Source organism: Gadus chalcogrammus, chromosome 7, assembly GCF_026213295.1.
Source record: "Gadus chalcogrammus isolate NIFS_2021 chromosome 7, NIFS_Gcha_1.0, whole genome shotgun sequence".
Classification (NCBI taxonomy): Eukaryota; Metazoa; Chordata; class Actinopteri; order Gadiformes; family Gadidae; genus Gadus; species Gadus chalcogrammus.
Window position 1 is genome coordinate 1,934,842 of NC_079418.1, and position 24,278 is coordinate 1,959,119.

Here is a 24,278-nt window from a genome sequence, read left to right on the forward strand (position 1 = left end):
CCCCCCCCCCCCACTTACCCCTAGTGATTGTTAGCACTTGGTTCTATGAACATCCTTACTGTACCCACAGATATTTATTGTTGTTTCTCTTTCTTCTGACTAACAGACTCATTGTGAGTCTCTCTGGATAAAAGCGTCTGATAAACGCCCTCAATGTCCGTCTTTTCCCTTCAGGTCCAGCTCTGAACGCCACGGCCCCTAAAAAGATGGTGAGGATTCATTACCAAAGAGAGAAACTAAAACCTGTTTAAAAAACGAAAATCTATTTTAAAACTAAAACTGGGGATGTCCTGATCCGATCCTCGGTATCGGTCCGATATTGGCCCATTACGATGGATCGGATGTCAGAGGGGAAATATGATGCGATCCGCGCAGCGTGTCACGTGATAACAACAGTTAGTAATCAAGTAGGCGCATGCGCATGACAGCTACCTGTTGGTAAACCACGTCAGCAGTGTGGCTTCATTTCAACCTTAAAGGAGAAAACAGTGAAACAGCCTGGACCGGGCTGTTGCACGCCGCTCCTCGGCAGTAGCTGAGGGGAGGCGCCATCACGTCACACGTACCAAGCTCGGCTACAAACTTTAACCATTTAGCTATTTGGTTAACTCTTCACTACATTTTTTTGAATGTGTGCATGATTACAATGTTTACTCCATTTAAACTTTTGAACTCGGTTCAAATCTTTTCACTTGATTTAAGCCCTAAGCTATGGTATTGGTATGAGGACATCCCTTACTGAAACATATTGTAAACCACCGTGGAGACTACCTCTGCCTCCCTTCAGATGGGGGAGAGCTCCATGTCCCACACTCCCCGGGAGAATACCCCCAACAAGGACTTAGTGCCCGGCTCCGCCCCCTCGCGGCCCGCCCACTCTGAGACCCAGGAGGACACGCCCCCCGGTGGCTCTGCCAATCAGGAGAGAGAGGGAGACAAGAAGGCCAAAACCGCAGAGACGTACGGCTACATCGTGACCAATCAGAGGTGAGGAGGGCAAGACTCCTTACCTCCCGTCTCATTTTCTCCTCTCTCCTCTCCTCACCCTCGTCTCTCCTCCTCTCCTCTCCTCCTCTCCTCCTCTCTCCTATCCCCTCTCCTCCCCTCTCCTCTCTCCTCTCCCCCCTCTCCTCCTCTCTCCCCTCTCCTCTTCTCTCTCCTCCTCCCTTCTCCTCTCCTTTCTCCTCTCTCCTCCTCCTCCCCTCTACTCTTCTCTCTCCTCTTCCCCTCTCCTCTCGCTCCACTGAGGGACAAAATGGCGGCTCTGTCTCCTCAGAGACACTGAGACCTTAGTGTGTGTCTGTGTGTCCTCACTAGAGGGGGACAGTGTGTCTGTGTGTCCTCACTAGAGGGGGTCAGTGTGTGTCTGTGTGTCCTCACTAGAGGGGGTCAGTGTGTGTCTGTGTGTCCCCACTAGAGGGGGTCAGTGTGTGTCTGTGTGTCCTCACTAGAGGGGGACAGTGTGTGTCTGTGTGTCCCCTCTAGAGGGGGGCAGTGTGTGTCTGTGTGTCCTCACTAGAGGGGGTCAGTGTGTGTCTGTGTGTCCTCACTAGAGGGGGGCAGTGTGTGTCTGTGTGTCCTCACTAGAGGGGGGCAGTGTGTGTCTGTGTGTCCTCACTAGAGGGGACAGTGTGTGTCTGTGTGTCCTCACCAGAGGGACGGAGCAGTCTTAGGGACTAGTGTGTGTCCTTGTACACATTTGTACCATGTGCACCCGCATAGTGTGTCTCGTGTCCCAAGTTTGTGGCGTTTGGTTAGTGTGTGTGTGTGTGTTTGTGTGTGTGTGTGTGTGTGTGTGTGTGTGTGTGTGTGTGTGTGTGTGTGTGTGTGTGTGTGTGTGTGTGTGTGTGTGTGTGTGTGTGTGTGTGTGTGTATGTGTGTGTTTGTGCATGTGTGCGTGTCCATGACGGTGTGTGTGTCCCTCAGCCTCAGGCTTCAGGACGGGGTTCTCTTGCTGGGCCGTCTAGCGGAGAGGATTGACCTCTCCCCCGGCGCCCTCGTCAACATCAGGTACGGAGGGCCTGACCTCTGACCTCCGTCCACCCTGTCCCCTGACCTGAATTCATGTCCCTGATCTCAGATCAAATTTGACTTCAGATTCATGTCCCTTGTTCGACCAATCATGTTGCTGGAGCCTAAGGTGTGCTAGCACGTGATTGGCCAGCAGCGAACACCGATTTCACATCATGAAATCTGAAACGGCCAATCAAGAGTTAGAATCATAAACCACCAGGTGAATGATTGGCTGAAGCTTCATGTCTTTGTGTCAAAACGTCCTCATGGTTACGTGCATTACCCATAATGCTTTGCATGTGTCCGGCACTTCCACTTGTCTGACTTTCTGTCACAATATTAAAGAAACAATGATATTTATACAGCACATTCTAGACTCATCTGCTCTGTTCCTCCAGCAGAAGGTTCTAGATGTGGTTCTAGATCTGTTCCCCTAGCAGAAGGTTCTAGATGTGGTTCTAGATCTGTTCCTCCAGCAGAAGGTTCTAGATGTGGTTCTAGATCTGTTCCTCCAGCAGAAGGTTCTAGATGTGGTTCTAGATCTGTTCCTCTAGCAGAAGGTTCTAGATGTGGTTCTAGATCTGTTCCTCCAGCAGGAGGTTCTAGATGTGGTTCTAGATCTGTTCCTCCAGCAGAAGGTTCTAGATGTGGTTCTAGATCTGTTCCTCCAGCAGAAGGTTCTAGATCTGGTTCTAGATCTGTTCCTCCAGCAGAAAGTTCTAGATGTGGTTCTAGATCTGTTCCCCTAGCAGGAGGTTCTAAGCTCATCCCCTGTGGTTCCTCCGGTTCTCTGCAGTGTGGTCGGACCAGCGATGACCTTCAGAGTCCGGCCCAATGCCCAGAACCTCAGCGCTGAAGACGTCTCCGGGAAAGCAGGTAGGACCCGGTCCTCTCTCTCTCCTGGGGGGGGGACCCCAGTCCTCTCCCTCTCCTGGGGGGAGCAGGACCCCGGTCCTCTCTCTCTCCTGGGGGGGGACCCCAGTCCTCTCTCTCTCCTGGGGGGGGCAGGACCCCGGTCCTCTCTCTCCTGGGGGGTCCGGTCCTCTCTCTCCTGGGGGGGTGGGTGTAAAGGAGGTGTACCTGTGTGCTCCACAGTCGCTGAGAAGAGCTTCCTGGAGTCGGGCACCGGGCTGGAGATCCTACAGGCCGGCGTCGGAGAGGTGGGTGCTCTCCAGTCAACACCAGTACATACCAGTACATACTAGTACATACCAGTAGAGAATAGCATCCCCATGAGCCTACCACTGGTCTCCAGTTAACACCAGTACATACCAGTACATGAAGAGCCTCTCCATGATCAGACCACTGGTCTCCAGTTAACACCAGTAGGTGACCAGTGGTCTCCAGTTATCACCAGTAGAAGAAGACCACTGGTGTCCAGTTAATGAAGTACATGAAGAGCATCTCCATGATACATCTGGGCTCTGGTCTCCATTATCAGACCAGAGCCCAGATGTTCTCTGGTCTCCATTATCAGACCAGAGCCCAGATGTTCTCTGGTCTCCATTATCAGACCAGAGCCCAGATGTTCTCTGGTCTCCATTATCAGACCAGAGCCCGGATGTTCTCTGGTCTCCATTATTAGACCAGAGTCCGGATGTTCTCTGGTCTCCATTATTAGACCAGAGTCCAGATGTTCTCTGGTCTCAGTGATCAGACCAGAGTCCAGATGTTCTCTGGTCTCCATTATCAGACCAGAGTCCAGATGTTCTCTGGTCTCAGTGATCAGACCAGAGCCCAGATGTTCTTTGGTCTCCATTATCAGACCAGAGCCCAGATGTTCTCTGGTCTCCATTATTAGACCAGAGTCCAGATGTTCTCTGGTCTCCATTATCAGACCAGAGTCCAGATGTTTTCTGGTCTCAGTGATCATACAAGAGTCCAGATGTTCTCTGGTCTCCATTATCAGACCAGAGCCCAGATGTTCTCTGGTCTCCATTATCAGACCAGAGTCCAGATGTTCTCTGGTCTCCATTATCAGACCAGGGTCCAAATGTTTTCTGGTCTCCATTATCAGACCAGAGTCCGGATGTTCTCTGGTCTCAGTGATCAGACAAGAGTCCAGATGTTCTCTGGTATCCATTATCAGACCAGAGTCCAGATGTTCTCTGGTCTCCATTATCAGACCAGGGTCCAAATGTTTTCTGGTCTCCATTATCAGACCAGAGTCCAGATGTTCTCTGGTCTCAGTGATCAGACCAGAGCCCAGATGTTCCCCCTCTCCCCCCAGAAGCAGGAGGGTCCGGCTCCCCTCCAGGCCCAGCGGCTCCCGCCCGGAGGGTCCCGCTGGGGGTTTGGGATCCTGGTGGTCACCAGCTGCGTGGGGGCGGTCCTCGCGGCTGCCATGGCGATCACCTGTCTGAGACGCCACGCCCACCGGCTCGCCGCCAGGAAGCTGGGGCTCGGACCGGAGGGGGGGTCCTTCACCCACCAGGAGTACCAGGTATGACCCCCTAAACCCCCTACTGATAGGTATAGAGTACCAGGAGTACCAGGTAGGACCCCCAAAACCCCCTACTGACAGGTAGAGACCAGGAGTACCAGGTAGGACCCCCTAAACCCCCTACTGACAGGTAGAGACCAGGAGTACCAGGTAGGACCCCTAAACCCCCTACTGACAGGTATAGACCAGGAGTAACAGGTAGGACCCCCTAAACCCCCTACTGATCGTATAGAGTACCAGGAGGACTAGGTAGGACCCCCTAAACCCCCTACTGACAGGTAGAGACCAGGAGTACCAGGTAGGACCCCCTAAACCCCCTACTGACAGGTATAGAGTACCTGGTAGGACCCCCTAAACCCCCTACTGAGTGGTATAGACCAGGAGTACCAGGTAGGACCCCCTAAACCCCCTACTTACTGGTATAGACCAGCAGTACCAGGTAGGACCCCCTAAACCCTCTACTGACAGGTATAGAGTACCAGGTAGGACCCCCTAAACCCCCTACTGACAGGTATAGACCAGCAGTACCAGGTAGGACCCCTAAACCCCCTACTGACTGGTATAGACCAGCAGTACCAGGTAGGACCCCCTAAACCTCCTACTGACAGGTATAGACCAGCAGTACCAGGTAGGACCCCCTAGACCCCCTACTGACAGGTATAGAGTACCAGGTAGGACCCCCTAAACCCCCTACTGACTGGTATAGACCAGCAGTACCAGGTAGGACCCCCTAAACCCCCTACTGACAGGTACAGACCTGCAGTACCAGGTAGGACCCCCTAAACCCCCTACTGACTGGTATAGACCAGGAGTACCAGGTAGGACCCCCTATCCCCCTACTGACAGGTACAGACCTGCAGTACCAGGTAGGACCCCCTAAACCCCCTACTGACTGGTACAGACCGGGAGTACCAGGTAGGACCAGGACCAGACCTTACACTGCCCCAAAGGATTACGTAGCGCCCCGCCTCCTTGGTTCCAGCTGCAGCGGTCTGGCTCAGTACTGGGCCGTCTCAGAAGTGGTCTGCATTCTGCCCTTAAAAGGTCTTAAAAGAAGGTAGGGTCCCGGTTCAAACTGCTGATGTTTTCCTGATGCCTGAACCAAAGGCGGACCTGACGGTGTGGTCTGGTCTCTCTCCACAGGACTGTAGGATCACCTAGCCCACTGAGGAGTGTCTAACGGGCCGGTCTCTCCCTCCCCAGGACCTGTGCCGGCAGCACATGGCCTCCAGGGGGGCCTTCGGGCGCCTGGAGGCGGCGGCTCTGGGGGCGGCGGCGGGCCCCGGGGGAGGCGGTGCCGGGCGGGGCCCCGGGGTCGGGGGAGGGGCCACGGCGGGGGTCGGGGGCGGGGCCGACGGGTCGCGGGTCAGCAGCGTGTCGTCCCAGTTCAGCGAGGGGGCGGCGCCCAGCCCGGGCTCCCACAGCTCCACCCCCTCCTGGTGCGAGGAGCCGGCGCAGGCCAACATGGACATCTCTACTGGTCACATGGTCCTGGTGAGTACTGGTCTACTGTTCTGTACTGGTCACATGGTACTGGTGGGTACTGGTCTACTGGTCTCAACTGGTCTCTACTGGTCTCTACTGGTCACATGGTACTGGTGGGTACTGGTCTACTGGTCTCTACTGGTCACATGGTACTGGTGAGTACTGGTCTACTGGTCTGTACTGGTCACATGGTACTGGTGGTTACTGGTCTACTGGTCTCTACTGGTCTCTAATGGTCACATGGTACTGGTGGGTACTGGTCTACTGGTCTCAACTGGTCTCTACTGGTCACATGGTACTGGTGAGTACTGGTCTCTACTGGTCACATGGTCTCTACTGGTCACATGGTACTGGTGAGTACTGGTCTACTGGTCTCTACTGGTCACATGGTACTGGTGGGTACTGGTCTACTGGTCTCTACTGGTCACATGGTCCTGGTGAGTACTGGTCTACTGGTCTCTACTGGTCACATGGTACTGGTGAGTACTGGTCTCTACTGGTCTCATGGTACTGGTCTACTGGTCTACTGGTCTCTACTGGTCTACTGGTCACATGGTCTCTACTGGTCACATGGTCTCTACTGGTCACATGGTCTCTACTGGTTATATGTTATACAATTAGCCAGCACTCATTAATTCTAATTGGTCACCATGACAACGCATTGACACATCGTATATTAAAAAGGTAAGACAACACAAACGTGTTCATGTTATGAATGTATATATTAAAATATTCCCCCCCCCTCCAGGCCTACATGGAGGACCACCTGAGGAACAAGGACCGCCTCCTGCAGGAGTGGGAGGCGCTCTGCTCCTACCAGGCGGAGCCTAGTGCCGTCAGCTCCGCCCACAGCCCCGCCCATCTCAAGAAGAACCGCAGCCCTGACTTTGTGCCCTGTGAGAAGCTTGAAAGACCCTGAAATACAACTTTATAACCGTTAAACCCTAAAACCCTCCAGTCCAAACGAGACTAGAGGGTTTAAGGTGTCCTGTAAGACCCTGTAAACCACCTTCAGAACCCTTCAGAGCACCGTAAAACCCTTAAAACCATTAGAAAACGTAACAACCCTTTAAATACCCTTCATCCTAACGGAACTATGAGACCTGTGAGACCGTTAAAATCCTTAAAAAAACTTAAAACCTTTAAAAAATACTTAAGTCCCGTTAGGACTGTTTTTAAGGGTTTTAGGGTGCCCTGGGAGCGCCTTTAAACTCTTAAAAAACCCTAATCCTAAACCAATCAGAGGTTTCCCTTCAAGACGGCCCTCATCAGGACCATCGCCGTGACGATGACGGTGCTGATGCTGTCCCCCTCATGTCTCCTCCTCCTCTTCCAGATGATCACTCCAGGGTGAAGCTCCGGGCTGAGGTCAACCCCTCCCGGGACGACTACATCAATGCCAGCACCATAGTAAGACCCACGTCACTGACCCCTGACCCTTCTTGTGACCGTTGACCCCTGATGTGACCTTTTCCCCCTGATGTGACCTGTGACCTCTACCAGATCGAGCACGACCCCCGGATGCCGGCCTACATTGCGACGCAGGGGCCACTGTCTCACACCATCTCTGACTTCTGGCAGGTGAGACCTGGACTGAGGAGGGGTGAGACCTGGAGGTGGGGGGAAAACCCCCTGCTGTGTCTCACTCTCTCTCCCCCTCTCTCCCCCTCTCCCTCCCTCTCCCTCTCCCTCCCTCTCCCTCTCCCTCTCCCTCTCCCTCTCCCTCTCTCTCTCTCTGTCTCCCTCTCTGTCTCTCCCTCTCTGTCTCCCTCTCTGTCTCCCTCTCCCTCCCTCTCTCTCTCTCTCTCTCTCTCTCTCTCTCTCTCTCTCTCTCTCTCTCTCTCTCTCTCTCTCTCTCTCTCTCTCTCTCTCTCTCTCTCTCTCTCTCTCTCTCTCTCTCTCTCTCTCTGTCTCTGTCTCTGTCTCTGTCTCTGTCTGTCTCTCTCTCTCTCTATAGACACACGGCTTGGAGCTCTTCCGGATGGTGCCTTCTCTGGTTTATTTATGTACTGTTTTATGTATGTCTTAGTTTTAGTTTTAGTATCGGTAAACAATTGCTGTGCACACACAGCCTACAGCAGACACGACATGCTAGGGAGCAACGACAGGGCCGCAGGCGAGGTCTGTTAGCGAGGATGAAGAGATGCCCAGACAAACCGGCTTTGCCGAGTATTTTCCTCTCCAACGTTAGATCAATCGCTAGCAAGATGGACGAACTATGACTGCGGGTTGCAACTAACAACATCGTGAAGGATAGCCGTGTGCTTATTTTCACGGAAACCTGGCTCCAGGCGTCCATTCCCGACTCTGCGGTAGCACTGGAGGGCCGTACAGCTCACAGAGCTGATAGAACTAAGGCTAGTGGGAAACAACGGGGTGGTGGCCTTCTCATTTCACTAAAGAAAGCTGGAGCTCCAACACTAGAACTGAGTAGCCACTGCTCCCCGGAGTTGGAATATATCACAGTTAAATGCCGGCCTACATTCCTCCCGAGGGAATTCAATGCCGTGCTGATCACAGATGTTTACATACCAGTGTTTCCCATCCATAGACCAATGTGTGATTCTGTTGCGCAGCACCACAGAATCAACACCAAGCTCCACAAATAGATATATAATATCTATTTCGTTCCGTTCATCCATCTCCTCATAGCACTCTTTCTCCCTGACATTCTCGTTCACACACGCACACGAACACGCACACACTGAGACAAGCGTCATGCCAGTGGTGCGCGGGTACACTTATAAACAGCTGATTTGCCCGCTCCTCCTCTCAACGCGCCTATCAAAGGAAACCCAAAGCAGCGGGATATTTGGCACAGAGAAGACGGTCGGCGACCGTTTTACCAAAGTTGAGTATGATATACTGTGCTCAAAAACACCTGCCCAAAATTATTGTTAGCTCAGAAAAGATAATGTTAGCCCTTAAGAACTCAACGTTATTGATATTGAACATCCCGCACCCTAAATCAGCATAGATAACGTTGGTAACGCAGCAAACGATGTGATTCATTTGAAATGCGGTTAGGTTGAGATAGGCTACGGTATTAGTTGGGTACCCCCAGCCCGTTCTGCCGGCGATTTGAATTCGCTCTGCAGAAGGGGCTAGAGAGCAATACATTTCTTTCTGTTTCCGATCCGCTTTTACTGGAGTCAATTACCTGGCTGGTTTAACACAATGACGACAGGGAAGCGATTGTTGCGATTGAAGCGATCGTTGGTCTGATAGGTTGAACGACTATTATCATTTTTATCATTATATTTATATTGTTACGTTATACTATTGAATTTGTTTTACCCAAGAAGTGAAATACAAGAACCCCCCCCCCCCCCCCCCCCGTCTGGGCTCCTTACCCCCCCGTCAGCACTCCTCTCCCTGTCTCCCCCCTGTCCCACACATTGCTTTCTGTCCGTGGGAAAGACTGCATACCTCCCGACGCTGATGCAAACATAGCACTGGCTCAGCTACATGACGTCATCAGTAAACAACAGAGTACCCTGAGGCAGTCCACATCATCAATCACGCCAATCTAAAAGTAATACTTCCGTGTTAAATGTACCACGAGGGGAGAAAAGACACTGGACAATGTTTATACCAACATTACACTAGCCTAATTAGCCAGACCGCTGGCTCACTCGCTGTCGGACCATGTGTCCATCCTTCTGATTCCAGCGTACAGCCCCATCAGGAAAAGTGCTCCCATCACCACTAGGACAGTCGAAACCCGGCCAGCAGAACCCACTGCAGATCAGTCTCCATGAAACCGGATGGGAGGAATACGAGCATGAGGACCTGGAACGGTGCACATCAGCGGTCCTCCAACACTTCAGGAGCTGAGCAGACTCGGTCACTGTGGACAAGCGTGTCCGGGTTTACCCCGACACAAAGCCATGGATGAACAGAAAGGTGCTGCAGCTGCTCAGGGAGAGAGTCTCCGCCCTCAGGTCAAAGGACAAGGCCCTCTACAACATCGCCAGGGTCAACCTGAACCGAGGCATCAAAGAGGCCCAAAGCGGAGTACAAGGGCAAGATCAAAGACTTGTCGAGCAAATACTCGAGGCGGGTGTGGCAGGGGTCCAGCACATGACCAAATTCAGAGTCAGCAGGCTCTCAGCCGACGGGGATAACCCACAGCTGGCGGAAGAGCTGAACTCCTTCTACGCGTGGTTCGAGATGGGGCCGAGTGGGGAAGCCACATCACAACCCCCACACCCACCAACCCCCAGCAGCTTCATCCTCACAGAACACGACTAGACTCACACCAGTTTGCCAACCGAGCCAACAGGTCCACAGAAGACGCCATCGCGACGGCTCTCCACTCCACCCTGTCCCACCTGGAGGAGAGGAGTAGCTATGTCAGAATGCTCTTCGTGGATTTCAACTCAGCGTTCAACACTATGCATCCGGACAGACTGGTGTTCAAACTGTCAGACCTGGGACTACCCCTCAACACCTGCACCTGGATTAAGGACTTCCTGTCTGGCCAGTGTGGCCACACCTCCACAGCCCTCACACCCAGCACTGGGACTCCTCAGGGCCGCGTGCTGAGCCCACTGCTCTACTCCCTCTATACACATGACTTCACCCCCGTTCACCCCAGCAATGACATCACAAAGTATGCGGACGACACCACCCTGGTGGGCCGCATCTTGGGGGGAAACGAGACCGCATACCGGGACAAGGTGGAGCAGCTGAGCAAACAGTGCAAGGCTAACAACCTGCTGCTGAACCAGCTCAAAACCCGGGAGGTCATCGTCGATTTCAGGAGGAAGAAGACTGCGATCCAGCCCCTGCTCATCGACGGTGGCTGCGTGGAGAGGGTTGCAGCGTTCTGCTTCCTGGGGGTGCACATCCAGGAGGACCTGTCCTGGAGGACCAACACCACAGCCATCATCAAGAAGGCACAACAGCGACTCTATTTCCTGAGAGTCCTCAGGAACTACCACCTTAGGGAGGTGACCTTGTGACCTCTTACCGCTGCACATACTGTATCTGCGTGTGGTTCTCCAGTTGCACAGCTGCAGAGAGGAAGGCACTACAGCGGGTCCTTAGCTTGGCCCAGAAGATCATCGGCTGCCCTCTCCCCTCTCTGGAGGAACTGTGCAACACCCGCTGCTTCAAGAAGGCTAACAAGATCTCCAAGGATCCAACCCAACCGGGTAACGAACCCTTGTGCTGCTGCGCTCAGGGAAGCGTTTTAAGACTACGGCTGAGCGCACAAACAGCCTAAATCGAGCTTCTACCCCAGGGACATACAGGCGCTGAACGTTGCTAACACCTGACCTCTCGGACAATCACGCACGTGGCAGCTACTAGGGAACTGTGCAATTCCCAATAGTGAACCATCTATTTATCTACCTGCCTCACTCACTTGCTAAGGACTTGTGCAATATTGGGTTATCATGTTTACAAGTCATTCAACTGCACTTTAACTAAGTTTTAATTATATTTATATTAAATGTGTATTTCTGTTTCTTTTTTATCATACTGTATATATTGTTTATATATGTTCCTTGTCCTCTCTTCTTTAAGCACCAGGGGGAAGCTCTCCCAAATTTCGCTGACCCGTACCTGTACCTGTACTTTGACAAATAAAGATCATTCATTTATTCAGTCTCTCTCTCTCTCTCTATCCCCCTCTCTCTCTCTCTCTCTCTCTCCCCCCCCCCTCTCTCTCTCTCTCTCTCTCTCTCTCTCTCTCTCTAGATGGTGTGGGAGAACGGCTGTACAGTCATCGTGATGTTGACTGCTCTGGTGGAGGACGGAGAGAAGCAGTGTGACCGCTACTGGCCCGACGAAGGCTCGTCCCTCTACCACATCTACGAGGTAGGCTCCTCCCCCTACCACATAAACTCCTCCCTCTACCACATAGGCTCCTCCCCTATCACCGTAACTCCTCCCCTTACAACATAAGCTCCTCCCCTACCACATGTATGAGGTAGGCTCCTCCCCTTACCACATATGCTCCTCCCCTACCACATCTATGAGGTAGGCTCCTCCCTCTACCCCATAGGCTCCTCCCCCTAGCACATCAACGAAGTAGGCCCCTCCCCCATCACATAGGCTCCTCCCCCTACCACACAGGTCACTCCCCCTACCACATCTACAAAGTAGGCTCCTCCCCCTACCACACAGGCTCCTCCCTCTACCACATCTACGAGGTAGGCTCCTCCCTCTACCACATATGCTCCTCCCTCTACCCCATCTACGAGGTCTGACTCTGAGGTCTCCTTATGGCCATCACCGTCTCTTCTCTGATTGGTTTGGGAATCCATCTTGCCATTCACATCTCGGGACCGGTATGTCCTCATGCAGACCTCTGCTGTGCTGGTCTCTCTGCTGTGCTGGTCTCTCCTCATGCACACCTCTAAGCTGCAGGTCTCTCCCCCCCAGGTGAACCTGGTGTCGGAGCAGACCTCTAAGGTCCTGGTCTCTCTGCTCATGCTGGTCTCTCCCTCTGGTCTCTCCCCCCCAGGTGAACCTGGTGTCGGAGCAGACCTCTAAGCTGCTGGTCTCTCCCCCAGGTGAACCTGGTGTCGGAGCAGACCTCTAAGGTTCTGGTCTCTCTCATGCTGGTCTCTGGTCTCTCCCCCCCAGGTGAACCTGGTGTCGGAGCAGACCTCTAAGGTTCTGGTCTCTCTCCTCATGCTGGTCTCTGGTCTCTCCCCCCCAGGTGAACCTGGTGTCGGAGCAGACCTCTAAGGTTCTGGTCTCTCTCATGCTGGTCTCTCCCTCTGCTCTCTGTTCTCTCCCCCCAGGTGAACCTGGTGTCGGAGCAGACCTCTAAGGTTCTGGTCTCTCTCATGCTGGTCTCTGGTCTCTCCCCCCCAGGTGAACCTGGTGTCAGAGCAGACCTCTAAGGTTCTGGTCTCTCTCATGCTGGTCTCTTGTCTCTCCCCCCCAGGTGAACCTGGTGTCGAAGCAGACCTCTAAGGTTCTGGTCTCTCTGCTCATGCTGGTCTCTGGTCTCTCCCCCCCCAGGTGAATCTCGTGTCGGAGCAGACCTCTAAGGTTCTGGTCTCTCTGCTCATGCTGGTCTCTCCCCCCCAGGTGAACCTGGTGTCAGAGCAGACCTCTAAGGTTCTGGTCTCTCTCATGCTGGTCTCTTGTCTCTCCCCCCCAGGTGAACCTGGTGTCGGAGCAGACCTCTAAGGTTCTGGTCTCTCTGCTCATGCTGGGCTCTGGTCTCTCCCCCCCAGGTGAATCTTGTGTCGGAGCAGACCTCTAAGGTTCTGGTGTCTCTGCTCAGGCTGGTCTCTGGTCTCTCCCCCCCAGGTTAACCTCGTGTCGGAGCACATCTGGTGTAACGACTTCCTGGTACGGAGCTTCTACCTGAAGAACGTCCAGACGCAGGAGACCCGGACCCTGACCCAGTTCCACTTCCTGAGCTGGCCCACCACCGGGATCCCCAGTGCCACGCGGCCCCTGCTGGACTTCAGGAGGTGCTACTCCACGCTCTTATTCTGAAATACACCTAGCAGACGCTTTTACCCAGAGAGACATAGAGTCAGTCTGTTTGTCAGAAGAAAGAGAAACAACAATATCTATCGTTCCTCTCTCCTCCACCGCCTCACGTTCCTGTCCCTCTGCCTCTCTGCCTCTCTTTCTTTCTTTCTTTCTTTCTTTCTTTCTTCTTCTCTTCTCCTCCTTTCCTCTCTCCTCTCCTCTCCTCCTCTCTTCTCCTCTCCTCTCTCCTCTCTCCTCCTTCCCTCTCTCCTTTCCTTCTCTCCTTTCCTTCTCTCCTCACCTCCTCTCTTCTCCTCTCTCCTCCTCTCCTCTCTCCTCTTCTCCTCTCCTCCTCTCCTCCTCTCCTCTCTCCTCTTCTCCTCTCCTCTCTCCTCTTCTCCTCTCCTTTCCTCCTCTCCTCTCTCCTCTCTCCTTTCCTCCTCTCCTCCTCTCCTCTTCTCTTCTCCTCACCGTCCCTCTCTCCACCCCCTCGCCACAGGAAGGTGAATAAATGCTACAGAGGAAGATCCTGTCCCATCATCGTCCACTGCAGGTAAACAAAGACAGGCTGCTCTAGGTTAACCCATTCCCAGTAGACAACAGAGACAGCAAGGATAAGGTGCTACACCATGCTAAGTACTAAAGATAGCTAGGATAAGACGCTACACCATGCTAAGTACTAAAGATAGCTAGGATAAGACGCTACACCATGCTAAGTACTAAAGATAGCTAGGATAAGACGCTACACCATGCTAAGTACTAAAGATAGCTAGGATAAGACGCTACACCATGCTAAGTACTAAAGATAGCTAGGATAAGACGCTACACCATGCTAAGTACTAAAGATAGCTAGGATAAGACGCTACACCATGATAAGTACTAAAGATAGCTAGGATAAGACGCTACACCATGCTAAGTGATAAAGATAGCTAGGATAAGATGCCACACCATGCTAAGTACTAAAGATAGCTAGGATAAGATGCTACCCCATGCTAAGTACTAAAGATAGCTAGAATAAGATGCCACACCATGCTAAGTACTAAAGATAGCTAGGATAAGATGCTACCCCATGCTAAGTACTAAAGATAGCTAGAATAAGATGCTACACCATGCTAAGTACTAACGATAGTTAGGATAAGATGTGTCATGGGATAGAATGTCGAGCGGTCTTAGGATCAGCACAAAAAGGCAGTGGTGCAGCAAAAATTACTTTTATTTACATTTTCAGAGCATATATACAGAGAGCATGGCCTAGCTTCTGCCTTCTAGCTCCCCCCCCGTCGGGACTGACACGGCTCCCTTATATGGGCTGACCCGAGATTGGTGCATACCAATCCCTCAAATATCAGCGGGGGTGTTTACATATCAAATCAACAAAATATGCATCAAAACTGGTCAAAACAAACGTATCTTAAATGAATTAAACTACAACACCTTAGTTAATATTCGTGCGTCTATACCCGCCACTACTTACAAATTATATATTCCAACAAAGATAATTGATTTGGCGGAGACGCAACGGCGTCACTCGCACCACATAGCAGTCCCCAGTCGGGCGCGCGCTTCCTAGAAGCCGCAGGGATCGCACAGCTTACCACGGCGGTGAGCAGTTCTACTTTTTACCACTCCATAAACAAACCTGCCCCACGATCGCATCATACACCAAACTCCAAACAATATGCAGACACTATGCAGAAACTTGATTACGGGTTAATCTTGCACGTCAGATAAATGCCCGGTGCGGCCTCAATACGGACGCGTGAGGACGCGCCAATAGCCGCATCATCACAAGATGCTACACCATGCTAAGTACTAAAGATAGTTAGGATAAGATGCTACACCATGCTAAGTACTAAAGATAGCTAGGATAAGATGCTACACCATGCTAAGTACTAAAGATAGCTAGGATAAGATGCTACACCATACTAAGTACTAAAGATGGGGTCATCCCTTTGTTCCCCGGATCCTAGGTTCCCCGGGTCCTATGTTCCCCGCTCGAGGAACATAGGACCCTTTTTAAAAAAAGGTCCTATGTTCCCCGTTTTTCCCAAAAAGGGTCCTATGTTCCCCTGTAGCCATACATACCAGGGAGCATAGGACCCTTTTTGGGAAAAGCTCTTTAGATAATAGTATATAATAGTATATAATATAATATAATATAATTGTATAATAATATCATGGCCAAAAGCTCTGTGCGCCTCCGGATGGCCGTAGCACGGGGAGCTCCCGTAGGGACGGGGCTTCTCGGGGTTGGTTTACCGGCGTATGAATAGACTGCGTCAGGTTCTCCGACGTCTCTCCCTCTTCCACAAAAGGTAAAGACATGCAATGGTAATTATCTCGGCCGGAATTTGGCAGTAATGGTGGAAAAAGTAACAGACCGGGGAACATTGAACCCTTTTTTTGAAAAAGGATCCTATGTTCCCCGGTCACATACATATCGGGGAACATAGGACCCTTTTTGGAAAAAGCGAGGAACATAGGACCCTTTTTAAAAAAAAGAGTCCTATGTTCCACAGTCTCATACAAAGACGGGAACATAGGACCCGGGGAACATAGACACTCTACCGATAAGACGCTACACCATGCTAAGTACTAAAGATAGCTAGGATAAGATGCTACACCATGCGAAGTACTAAAGATAGCTTAGGATAAGATGCTAGACCATGCTAAGTACTAAAGATAGCTAGGATAAGACGCTACACCATGCTAATTACTAAATATAGCTAGGATAAGATGCTACACCATGCTAAGTACTAAAGATAGCTAGGATAAGACGCTACACCATGCTAAGGACTGTTTTTAAATACCAGGCACTAACTATCACTAGGTTAACCTGTTCCCCGTATACAACAGCGATAGCTAGGATAAGACGCTGCACCATGCTAAGGACTGTTTTTAGGTAGCAGGTGTAAAGTATTCGGTTAGTTATAATAAAAGACGTCCACACATCGGTCCAAGTTAAATCAACGTCTTTGCTTTCGGTCCGCGTCCGCGCATGCATGCCCCGTAACAACGTATATCCGGGTACGTCATTTACACGTGATCATACAATTCTATTACATCCCCCTCCCCCTTGAGATTCTTACGATCTTAACACTGAAATTATCAACATTGGCTAGGAACATCACTTAAGGATTATTAAAGCACTATTCTGTTAATTCTATTACCATCTAGGAAAATGTGTATGGCCTTCTGGAACTCAATGTAAAATCAACCAATACATTCCGACACGGTATGATAGACATTTCTGGAACTCTGTTCACATTAAGGATGAAACACTTTTCATTGTTGGAACTCAATGTAAAACCAACCAATACATTCCGACACGGTATGACAGACATTTCTGGAACTCTTTTTTCTTTCTTTCCAAGTGTCCAGTTGACACGAACGCTCACAAGTCCAGTCTCTGAACTGGTCTACTGACCCTGCCTGACCTGGTCTGAGTCAGACCATCAGCATCTGCGCCCATGCTAGTGTCAACTGTTGTAGGGCTTCTCCCCGGGTCACTGGACGGCTGCTCTGTTGGAGGTCCCAGTGTACCCGATGATGTAGATCTCACGCTGAGCACCACCTGAAGATGGCGTCGGTTGCGGCGAAGTCTGGCTCCCTGCTCCGTCTCCACAAGGTAGGATCTCGGTGTGATGCTCTCGCCAGTCACCACAGCCGGGGTGACCCAGGACTTTTGATGGTCCAGTCTGGTGAGGACGTGGTCCCCTGCCCTTAGTGTTGGAAGGTTCCTCACTCCGTGGCATTGGTTGTAGTAGTAGGTTTGTTTCCTCTTCTCTGATGCGTCCTTGGCTGCGATACTCTGCTTGTTAGGCCGTCTGGGTTGTAGGTTGCGTTCAAGGGTAGGCAGAGTGGTTCGAATCTTGCGGCCCATTAAGAGTTCTGCTGAGCTTACCCCAGTGCTGCTGCACGGAGTAGATCTGTAGCACATGAGTGCCAGGAGAGGATCCTTTTGTCTCAGGATCCCTATTGCTATTTGCACCCATCTTTCCGCGTGCCCGTTGCCTTGAGGATGGTGTGGGCTCGATGTGACGTGTGTGAAGTCCAATTCACGGGCCAGTTGTTTGAACTCTTCACTCGAAAACTGTGGGCCATTGTCACTGACCACTTTGTCTGCTACCCCATAGCGGGCAAAAGTAGCTTTCAGTTTTGTGACTATTTGGACGGTAGTGGTGGTGGGCATATGGAGAATCTCAATAAACCGTGAATAGTAGTCAGAGATGACTAAATAGTTCTGTTTGTTGTACTTACTTGGGTTACTTGGGTTGGGTTCGAGTTGGAGGGCTCAGGCCAAGAATGTCAAGCATCTCCACCGCCGGATTTGTAGCAACGTTAAAGACAATTGCTACCAGCCCACTCCAGCACCAAGTTTCGGTTTTGCCCAGTGTACCCAGGTGTTGGCGGAGTGTCAGGGAAGCTGTTGAGGAACACATCAAGTGCAGGCTTGAAGGTAGTCAAGGTTGTGAGGGACTTGATGTTAGGAGGGACCACGTTGTACAGAGCTGATGCACGAGAGGCGAAGGAGTTGAACCTCAGGGTGTTGATGCTGCTGTGCTTGGAGTTGCCCAGTGGTCTAATACAGGTAGTACCGTGTCTGGAGGTTTCCCGAAAGATGAGGTTGACGTTGTTTGGGAGGATGTCATGTTCAATCTTCCAGACAAGGATGATGGTGTACCTTTCCCTCCGTCACTGCAGGGAGTACAGCGAGAGGCGTCGGAGGCGATCCCAGTAGCTGAGATCACGAAGGCCCTGTGTCTTGGCAGTGAAAGATCTTTGGACTGCTTCAATTTGAATGATGTCGCGCTGCAGGTGGGGTGACCAGAGCGGACAGCAGTATTCGAGATGCGAGTGGACAAAGGATTTGTAGAGGAGCATCATCGTGCTAACATCCCTGGTGATAAAGGTCCGCAAGATCCAGCCAGCCATGCTGTTGGCCTTAGTTGCTTTCGTGGCGATGTGAGTTCGCCAAGTGAGGTTGGTGTCGACGTAGACACCCAGGTCTTTGACATCGTCAGACCCTTGGAGTGGCTGGCCTGATGGTAGGGTATACGGCAGTTTCAGGTCAACGATTTTGCCGTGATGGAGAAGCTGGAACTTTTCTTGATTTAGTTCCATGTTGTTGATATTGGCCCACTCGACAACTGAAAGGAGGTCCTCTTGGAGAAGAAGTCTGTCGACATGACCTGCTGTAGACGTTCGTCAAGCTGGGTCATATCTTTTCCATGCACTATGATGTCGACTATGTAAACAGCCATCCCTGGCAGGCCTTCCAGTGTTTCCACCATCTTTCTCTGAAAAAATTCGGGTGCGCTAGATATCCCAAATGGGAGTCGTTTGAAACAGTACCTGGGAAATGGTATGATAAAGGTTGTCAGTCTCTGACTATCCTTGTCTAGCGGTATCTGCCAGAACCCCGCTGCTGCGTCTAATGAGGAGAACACCGTGGACCCACTCAGCTCAGCTGTGATCTCATCTGTTGTCTCTCTCTTTACGGCCTTGTTTAATTTTCGTAGGTCAACGCAGATACACACCTGTCCTGATTTTTGGGGAGCGGGCACCATGGGAGCGCACAACTCCGTGGGCTCCGTCACCCTTTCTATGACGCCTTTGGCCTCCATTCTGTCCAGCTCCAGCTTAACAGACTTCATGAGGGGAATGGGGACTCTGCGGGCAGTGTGGACAGCATAGGGTTGGGCATCCTCCTGGAGCGCTATTTGCACCGGCTGTGTTTTTAGCAGGCCGAACTCTCCTCCGGAGCCACGGACCTCACAAATCCTCTTCACGAGCCCCATTGTCTGTGCCGCCGCTCTGCTAAGCAGGTTGCTCACACTCTCTCCTCCAACTACGTAGACTCTGAATGAGTACTTTTTGTCCTTGTGCCACACGTTCGCTGTGAATTGGCCAATACAGTTCAATCGCCCGCCTGGACTGCACAGCATGGGCTTTGCTGGGTGTAGTTCAGTCACTTGGCTGAGACTTTTGAAAGTCTCTTCACTCATAATGCACACCTCCGCTCCAGTGTCTATTTTAAAACTAACTGGCGTGTAGCAGATATTCAACTTTACTGTCCATTGCCCGCCACTGCTTGAGGATGTGCATTTTACTGAGCCTAGAAAGTAAGCTGCTTTTTCTTCATGCTCGCTGACTTCATTCACTACCATTTTACTTTTGCACATTCTTTCCCAGTGCCCGATCTTCTTGCACTTGTTGCATGTGGACTTCATTGCAGGACAATGTTCTTGAATCTTGTGCGTCCTTTTCCCACATCTGTTACATGTCTTTCCCCGTTCGCTGCGTCTGTGTTGTTGGTCCGTTTCGTTATTTCTCAGTTCGTCCATTTTGAATTTGCTAAAGCCCCGCGCAACCTCCTCTACAGCACATGCAGCGGCCTCACCTTGCTGGCTAACCTGAGCTTTCACCTCCTCCTGTTGACGAGCCTCCTGAACTGTTATCTCTAACGTGAGATTTGAGATAAGCTGCAGTTTTCGGGAGAGTTCTTTGTCCCTGATGCCAACCACAATTCGGTCACTAATGTGCTCTTCACAATTCCGAATTCGCAATGCTCAGAAAGTTCATAAAGGGCGCGAATAAAAATCCCCACCTTCTCCCCCGCACGCTGCACACGTTGGTAAAAGCAAGCCCTCTCGTGGATGACATTCCGTTTCGGTATAAAGTAAGCATCAAATTTGCCCATTACTACCTCAAAATCCTCTCCGCCATCTTCTTCATCAAAATGGAAAGACCCGAATATGTTCTATGCTTCCCCGCCTAAGGCGTAGATAAGGGTGCTGACCTGTACCCCTCCGTCTTCTTGATACAGCTTCGTAGCCGTTCGGTACCGCATGAAGCGTTTCTTCCAATCGCTACATTCTGCAGGTCTCGAAGCAGAAACTGTCCGGCGGATTAAACTTCTGCATCGTCTGCTCGAACTACTTCTGACACCATGTAAAGTATTCCGTTACTTATAATAAAAGACGTCCACACATCGGTCCAAATTAAATCGACGTCTTTACTTTCGGTCCGCGTCCGCGCATGCGTCCCCCGTAACAACGTATATCCGGGTACGTCATTTACACGTGATCATACAATTCTATTACAGCAGGGACTAATTATCACTAGGTTAACCCATTCCCCATGCACAACAGAGACAGCTAGAGTAGGACGCTGCACCATGCTATTGTTTTTAAGTGCCAGGACGTAAAACATACACTAATATCGTCATGTTTTGTATTTTTTTTTTACCATTATTGTTTTATAGGGACAAACATTGACACATTTCTCCTACAGGGGATTGATGAAGTTCTATCTATTGAACAGAAAGAAACACTTGGTCATACTTCACACACTTTACCACAGCATTGGCCTACTGAATGCGACAGATATATTATAAGCATTGGACTGTATGCCACATAAATATAAATGTCTTTACCGGTGTTGCTTAGGCCAATAGCCTTTTGAGGCAGTGTTGATTCTGAAAATAAGTGTTAAGGGTTACGTTGTTTTCCGTCCAGAATTGATCCATCTATTTTCCTGTGTAGTCTGATTAGGTGTTGATCAACAGTGTTTTGATTGATTGTTAACCTATAGAGCTCTTAAGGACTGTGTCAGATGTGACACATGATGTTGTTTCCATAGCGACGGGACTGGGCGTTCTGGGACATACATCCTGATTGACATGGTCCTGAACCGCATGGCCAAAGGTCTGTCTGTCTGTCTGTCTGTCTGTCTGCCTGCCTGCCTGCCTGCCTGCCTGCCTGCCTGCCTGCCTGCCTGTCTGTCTTCCTGTACTTTCTCCAAGTGGCAGACATTCACTTAGTTACAGTAAATAAGTACTAAGCAACAAACGTGTTTCTGGTCTCTAACCAGCCTGTTAACCAGCCTGTGTATCTGGTCTCTAACCAGCCTGTTAACCAGCCTGTGTATCTATAATAATGGATTGAATTCATATAGCGCTTTTCTAGACACTGAAAGACGCTTTTACAGTGAAGGGGGGACCTAACTCACCACCACCAGTATGTAGCCCCCACTGGGGTGATGCACGGCAGCCAATATGCGCCAGAACACTCACCACACACCAGCTTGAGGTGGAGGGTGAGGGAATTAATGAGTCAGCCAATTATACAGGAGGATGATTAGGGGGCCAGACTGATTGAGCCTGGTTGGGCCAGGACAAGTGCCCTGGGATCTTTTGTGAGCTCAGTGAGTCAGGACCTCGGTTTTACGTCTCCTCCGAAGAACGGCGCCTTCCGCAGCACAGTGTCCCCATCTCTGCACTGGGGCATCAGGAGTGATGTTAAGGCCAGAGGGAAGAGTGCCACCTATTGGCCACCACCCGACACCACTTACAGCACTTACAGCACCTGGTATTCCCAGGCGGTCTCCCATCCAGGTACTAACCAGGCCCGACCCTGCTTAGCTTCCGAGATCAGACGAGATCGGGCGTGTCCATGGTGGTAAGGCTGTCATCTAGTCTCTAACCAGCCTGTTAACCAGCCTGTTAACCAGCCTGTATATCTGGTCTCTAACCAGCCTGTTAACCAGCCTGTTTTTCTGGTCTCTGGCCAGCCTGTTAACCAGTCTGTTAACCAGCCTGTATATCTGGTCTCTAACCAGCCTGTTAACCAGCCTGTTTTTCTGGTCTCTGGCCAGCCTGTTAACCAGCCTGTTAACCAGCCTGTGTATCTGGTCTCTAACCAGCCTGTTAACCAGCCTGTTAATCAGCCTGTGTATCTGGTCTCTAACCAGCCTGTTAACCAGCCTGTTTATCTGGTTTCTAACCAGCCTGTTAACCAGTCTATTAACCAGCCTGGGTATCTGGTCTCTAACCAGCCTGTTAACCAGTCTGTTAACCAGCCTGTTAACCAGCATGTGTATCTGGTCTCTAACCAGCCTGTTAACCAGCCAGTTAACCAGTCTGTTAACCAGCCTGGGTATCCGGTCTCTAACCAGCCTGTTAACCAGCCTGTGTATCTGGTCTCTAACCAGCCTGTTACCCAGCCTGGGTATCTGGTCTCTAACCAGCCTGTTAACCAGCATGTGTATCTGGTCTCTAACCAGCCTGTTAACCAGCCTGTTAACCAGCCTGTGTATCTGGTCTCTAACCAGGCGGTAAGGAGATCGACATTGCGGCGACTCTGGAGCACGTCAGAGACCAGAGGCCGGGGATGGTGAGGACCAAGGTGAGTTACCATGGTTACCTCTCCATCAGTCAGTAAGTTTGTCAAAGGTTAAGGGTCAGTCAGTCAGTCAGACCCTCTCTGCCCGTCTGTTTCAGGACCAGTTTGAGTTTGCGCTGACGGCTGTGGCGGAGGAGGTCAACGCCATCCTGAAGGCCCTCCCCCAGTGAGGCCTGGAGCCCCGCCCCCTCACGCCTGCTCCGCCCTCGACACCGCCCCCTGACCCCGCCCCCTGACCCCGCCCCCTGACCCCGCCCCCTGACCCCGTCCGCCCTTGTGGGCGTCACCCACACATCCGGACCCCCAGCGACAGCCCCCCCCTGGTGTCGTCCTGTACGATGGTTATGTCCAAGATGATGTTGTTGTGTTTGACATCTTGTTTCTCTCTCTCTCTCTGTCTCTCTGTGTGTGTGTGTCTCTCTCTCTCTCTCTCTCTCTCTCTCTCTCTCTCTCTCTCTCTCTCTCTCTCTCTCTCTCTCTCTCTGTGTGTCTCTCTCTGTCTCTCTCTCTCTGTCTCTCTCTGTGTCTCTCTCTCTTTGTCTCTCTCTGTCTCTCTGTCTGTCTCGTCCCTCCGTTGAGCAAGCTGGGTTTACGTCTTCCTGACGCAGTGGGTATGAAACATACGCTGATTAATGAACTAAAGGGGACTTAAATTGAAAAAGTCTAAACTAATTACAGTTAATCTACTAATTAATGAATTAAAGGAAACCTGGATTTAAAAGGTCTAAGATAATTACAGTTCATCTGCTAATTAATTAATTAAACAGGATTTCAATTGCAAACGTGAAGAGGATTATGTTAATATTAACTGGTCTGAATTCAGCCTTCAGCTTGACGGTTTAGTGATGGTTTTGCTTTGAATTCTGGGAAAAAAACAGTTATAATATAGTCATCTGTGATCCTCTGAATCTCGTCCGTAACCCAGCTGTAATGGGTCTGAACCAGTATAAACCTTCCTGCTCTAGTCTTCATGTATTTAAATGTTAAGTGAAATGACGAGGGAGAACGTGATAATGTTCGGATAAACGTAAGACCAACTGTCGCCATCTCCCTTGAACCTTCCTCCTAAAAAAGCCTGAAGCCTTCTCTGTGCTGCTCAGATAGTCGTTTGTTTCTCTATTTTTGTTGTCATGCAAATCAGAAAAATAATAAAAAAATATCTATATTGCTATTCTGTCGCAATGAGCTCTTTTAGATAATAAATATTTTCTTTGGTAAGTGCTGCAATCACTCGGCATCGGGTTGGACATTCTACGACTGAACTGAGGGGGGAGAGGGAGGGGGGTCATGGGGGAGAAGGGGGAGGAGTAATGGGGGAGAGGGGGGGTTGATGGGGAAGGGGGGGAGGGGGATCGGGAGAGCAGTGTTGATGACGCTGTAATTATCCGTTTTCAATCACATACAATGGACACAAATAATTCTAAATATAAGAGTATGAATATATTAAAATGAGTTATGATGAAATAAAAAATGAAATCACATCCGACTAGCATTAATAGGGGACCGGAGCGATGACTAACGGGTGGGCCGTACCATAACACTGAGCCGACATGGGGCTCTAGTTGGATGTTGAAGGATTTTATTTTATAAAACAACAAGAAAGAAAGGCTTCACAAATGATAGCGGGACACCGATATAATGAAGCATGGTGGTGTGGGTGCAAAATGATAATGAGGCAGTTCTTCCTGCACTCAATGAGTGTGCTT

General features: G+C 50.7%; 1 protein-coding gene and 1 non-coding gene across 2 annotated transcripts in view; one reads left to right on the top strand and one right to left on the bottom strand.

Moving 5' to 3' along the window:
- Positions 1–22,742, top strand: part of LOC130385439 (receptor-type tyrosine-protein phosphatase-like N) — a 32,629-nt gene extending 9,887 nt beyond the window's left edge. The window contains exons 3-18 of the mRNA XM_056593943.1: positions 175–209; positions 788–987; positions 1,927–2,010; positions 2,810–2,889; positions 3,109–3,173; positions 4,244–4,456; positions 5,660–5,950; positions 6,690–6,837; positions 7,278–7,351; positions 7,445–7,522; positions 11,648–11,767; positions 13,217–13,383; positions 13,887–13,940; positions 21,032–21,096; positions 22,502–22,575; positions 22,671–22,742. Of these exons, the coding sequence (XP_056449918.1) occupies positions 175–209; positions 788–987; positions 1,927–2,010; positions 2,810–2,889; positions 3,109–3,173; positions 4,244–4,456; positions 5,660–5,950; positions 6,690–6,837; positions 7,278–7,351; positions 7,445–7,522; positions 11,648–11,767; positions 13,217–13,383; positions 13,887–13,940; positions 21,032–21,096; positions 22,502–22,575; positions 22,671–22,742 (1,820 nt within the window). The remainder of the gene's footprint in view (positions 1–174; positions 210–787; positions 988–1,926; positions 2,011–2,809; positions 2,890–3,108; positions 3,174–4,243; positions 4,457–5,659; positions 5,951–6,689; positions 6,838–7,277; positions 7,352–7,444; positions 7,523–11,647; positions 11,768–13,216; positions 13,384–13,886; positions 13,941–21,031; positions 21,097–22,501; positions 22,576–22,670) is intronic.
- LOC130386774 (5S ribosomal RNA) lies at positions 21,745–21,863 on the bottom strand. Its single transcript, XR_008896222.1, has one exon. It is a non-coding gene; the product is annotated as a 5S ribosomal RNA (ribosomal RNA).
- Positions 22,743–24,278: the final 1,536 nt, after the last annotated feature.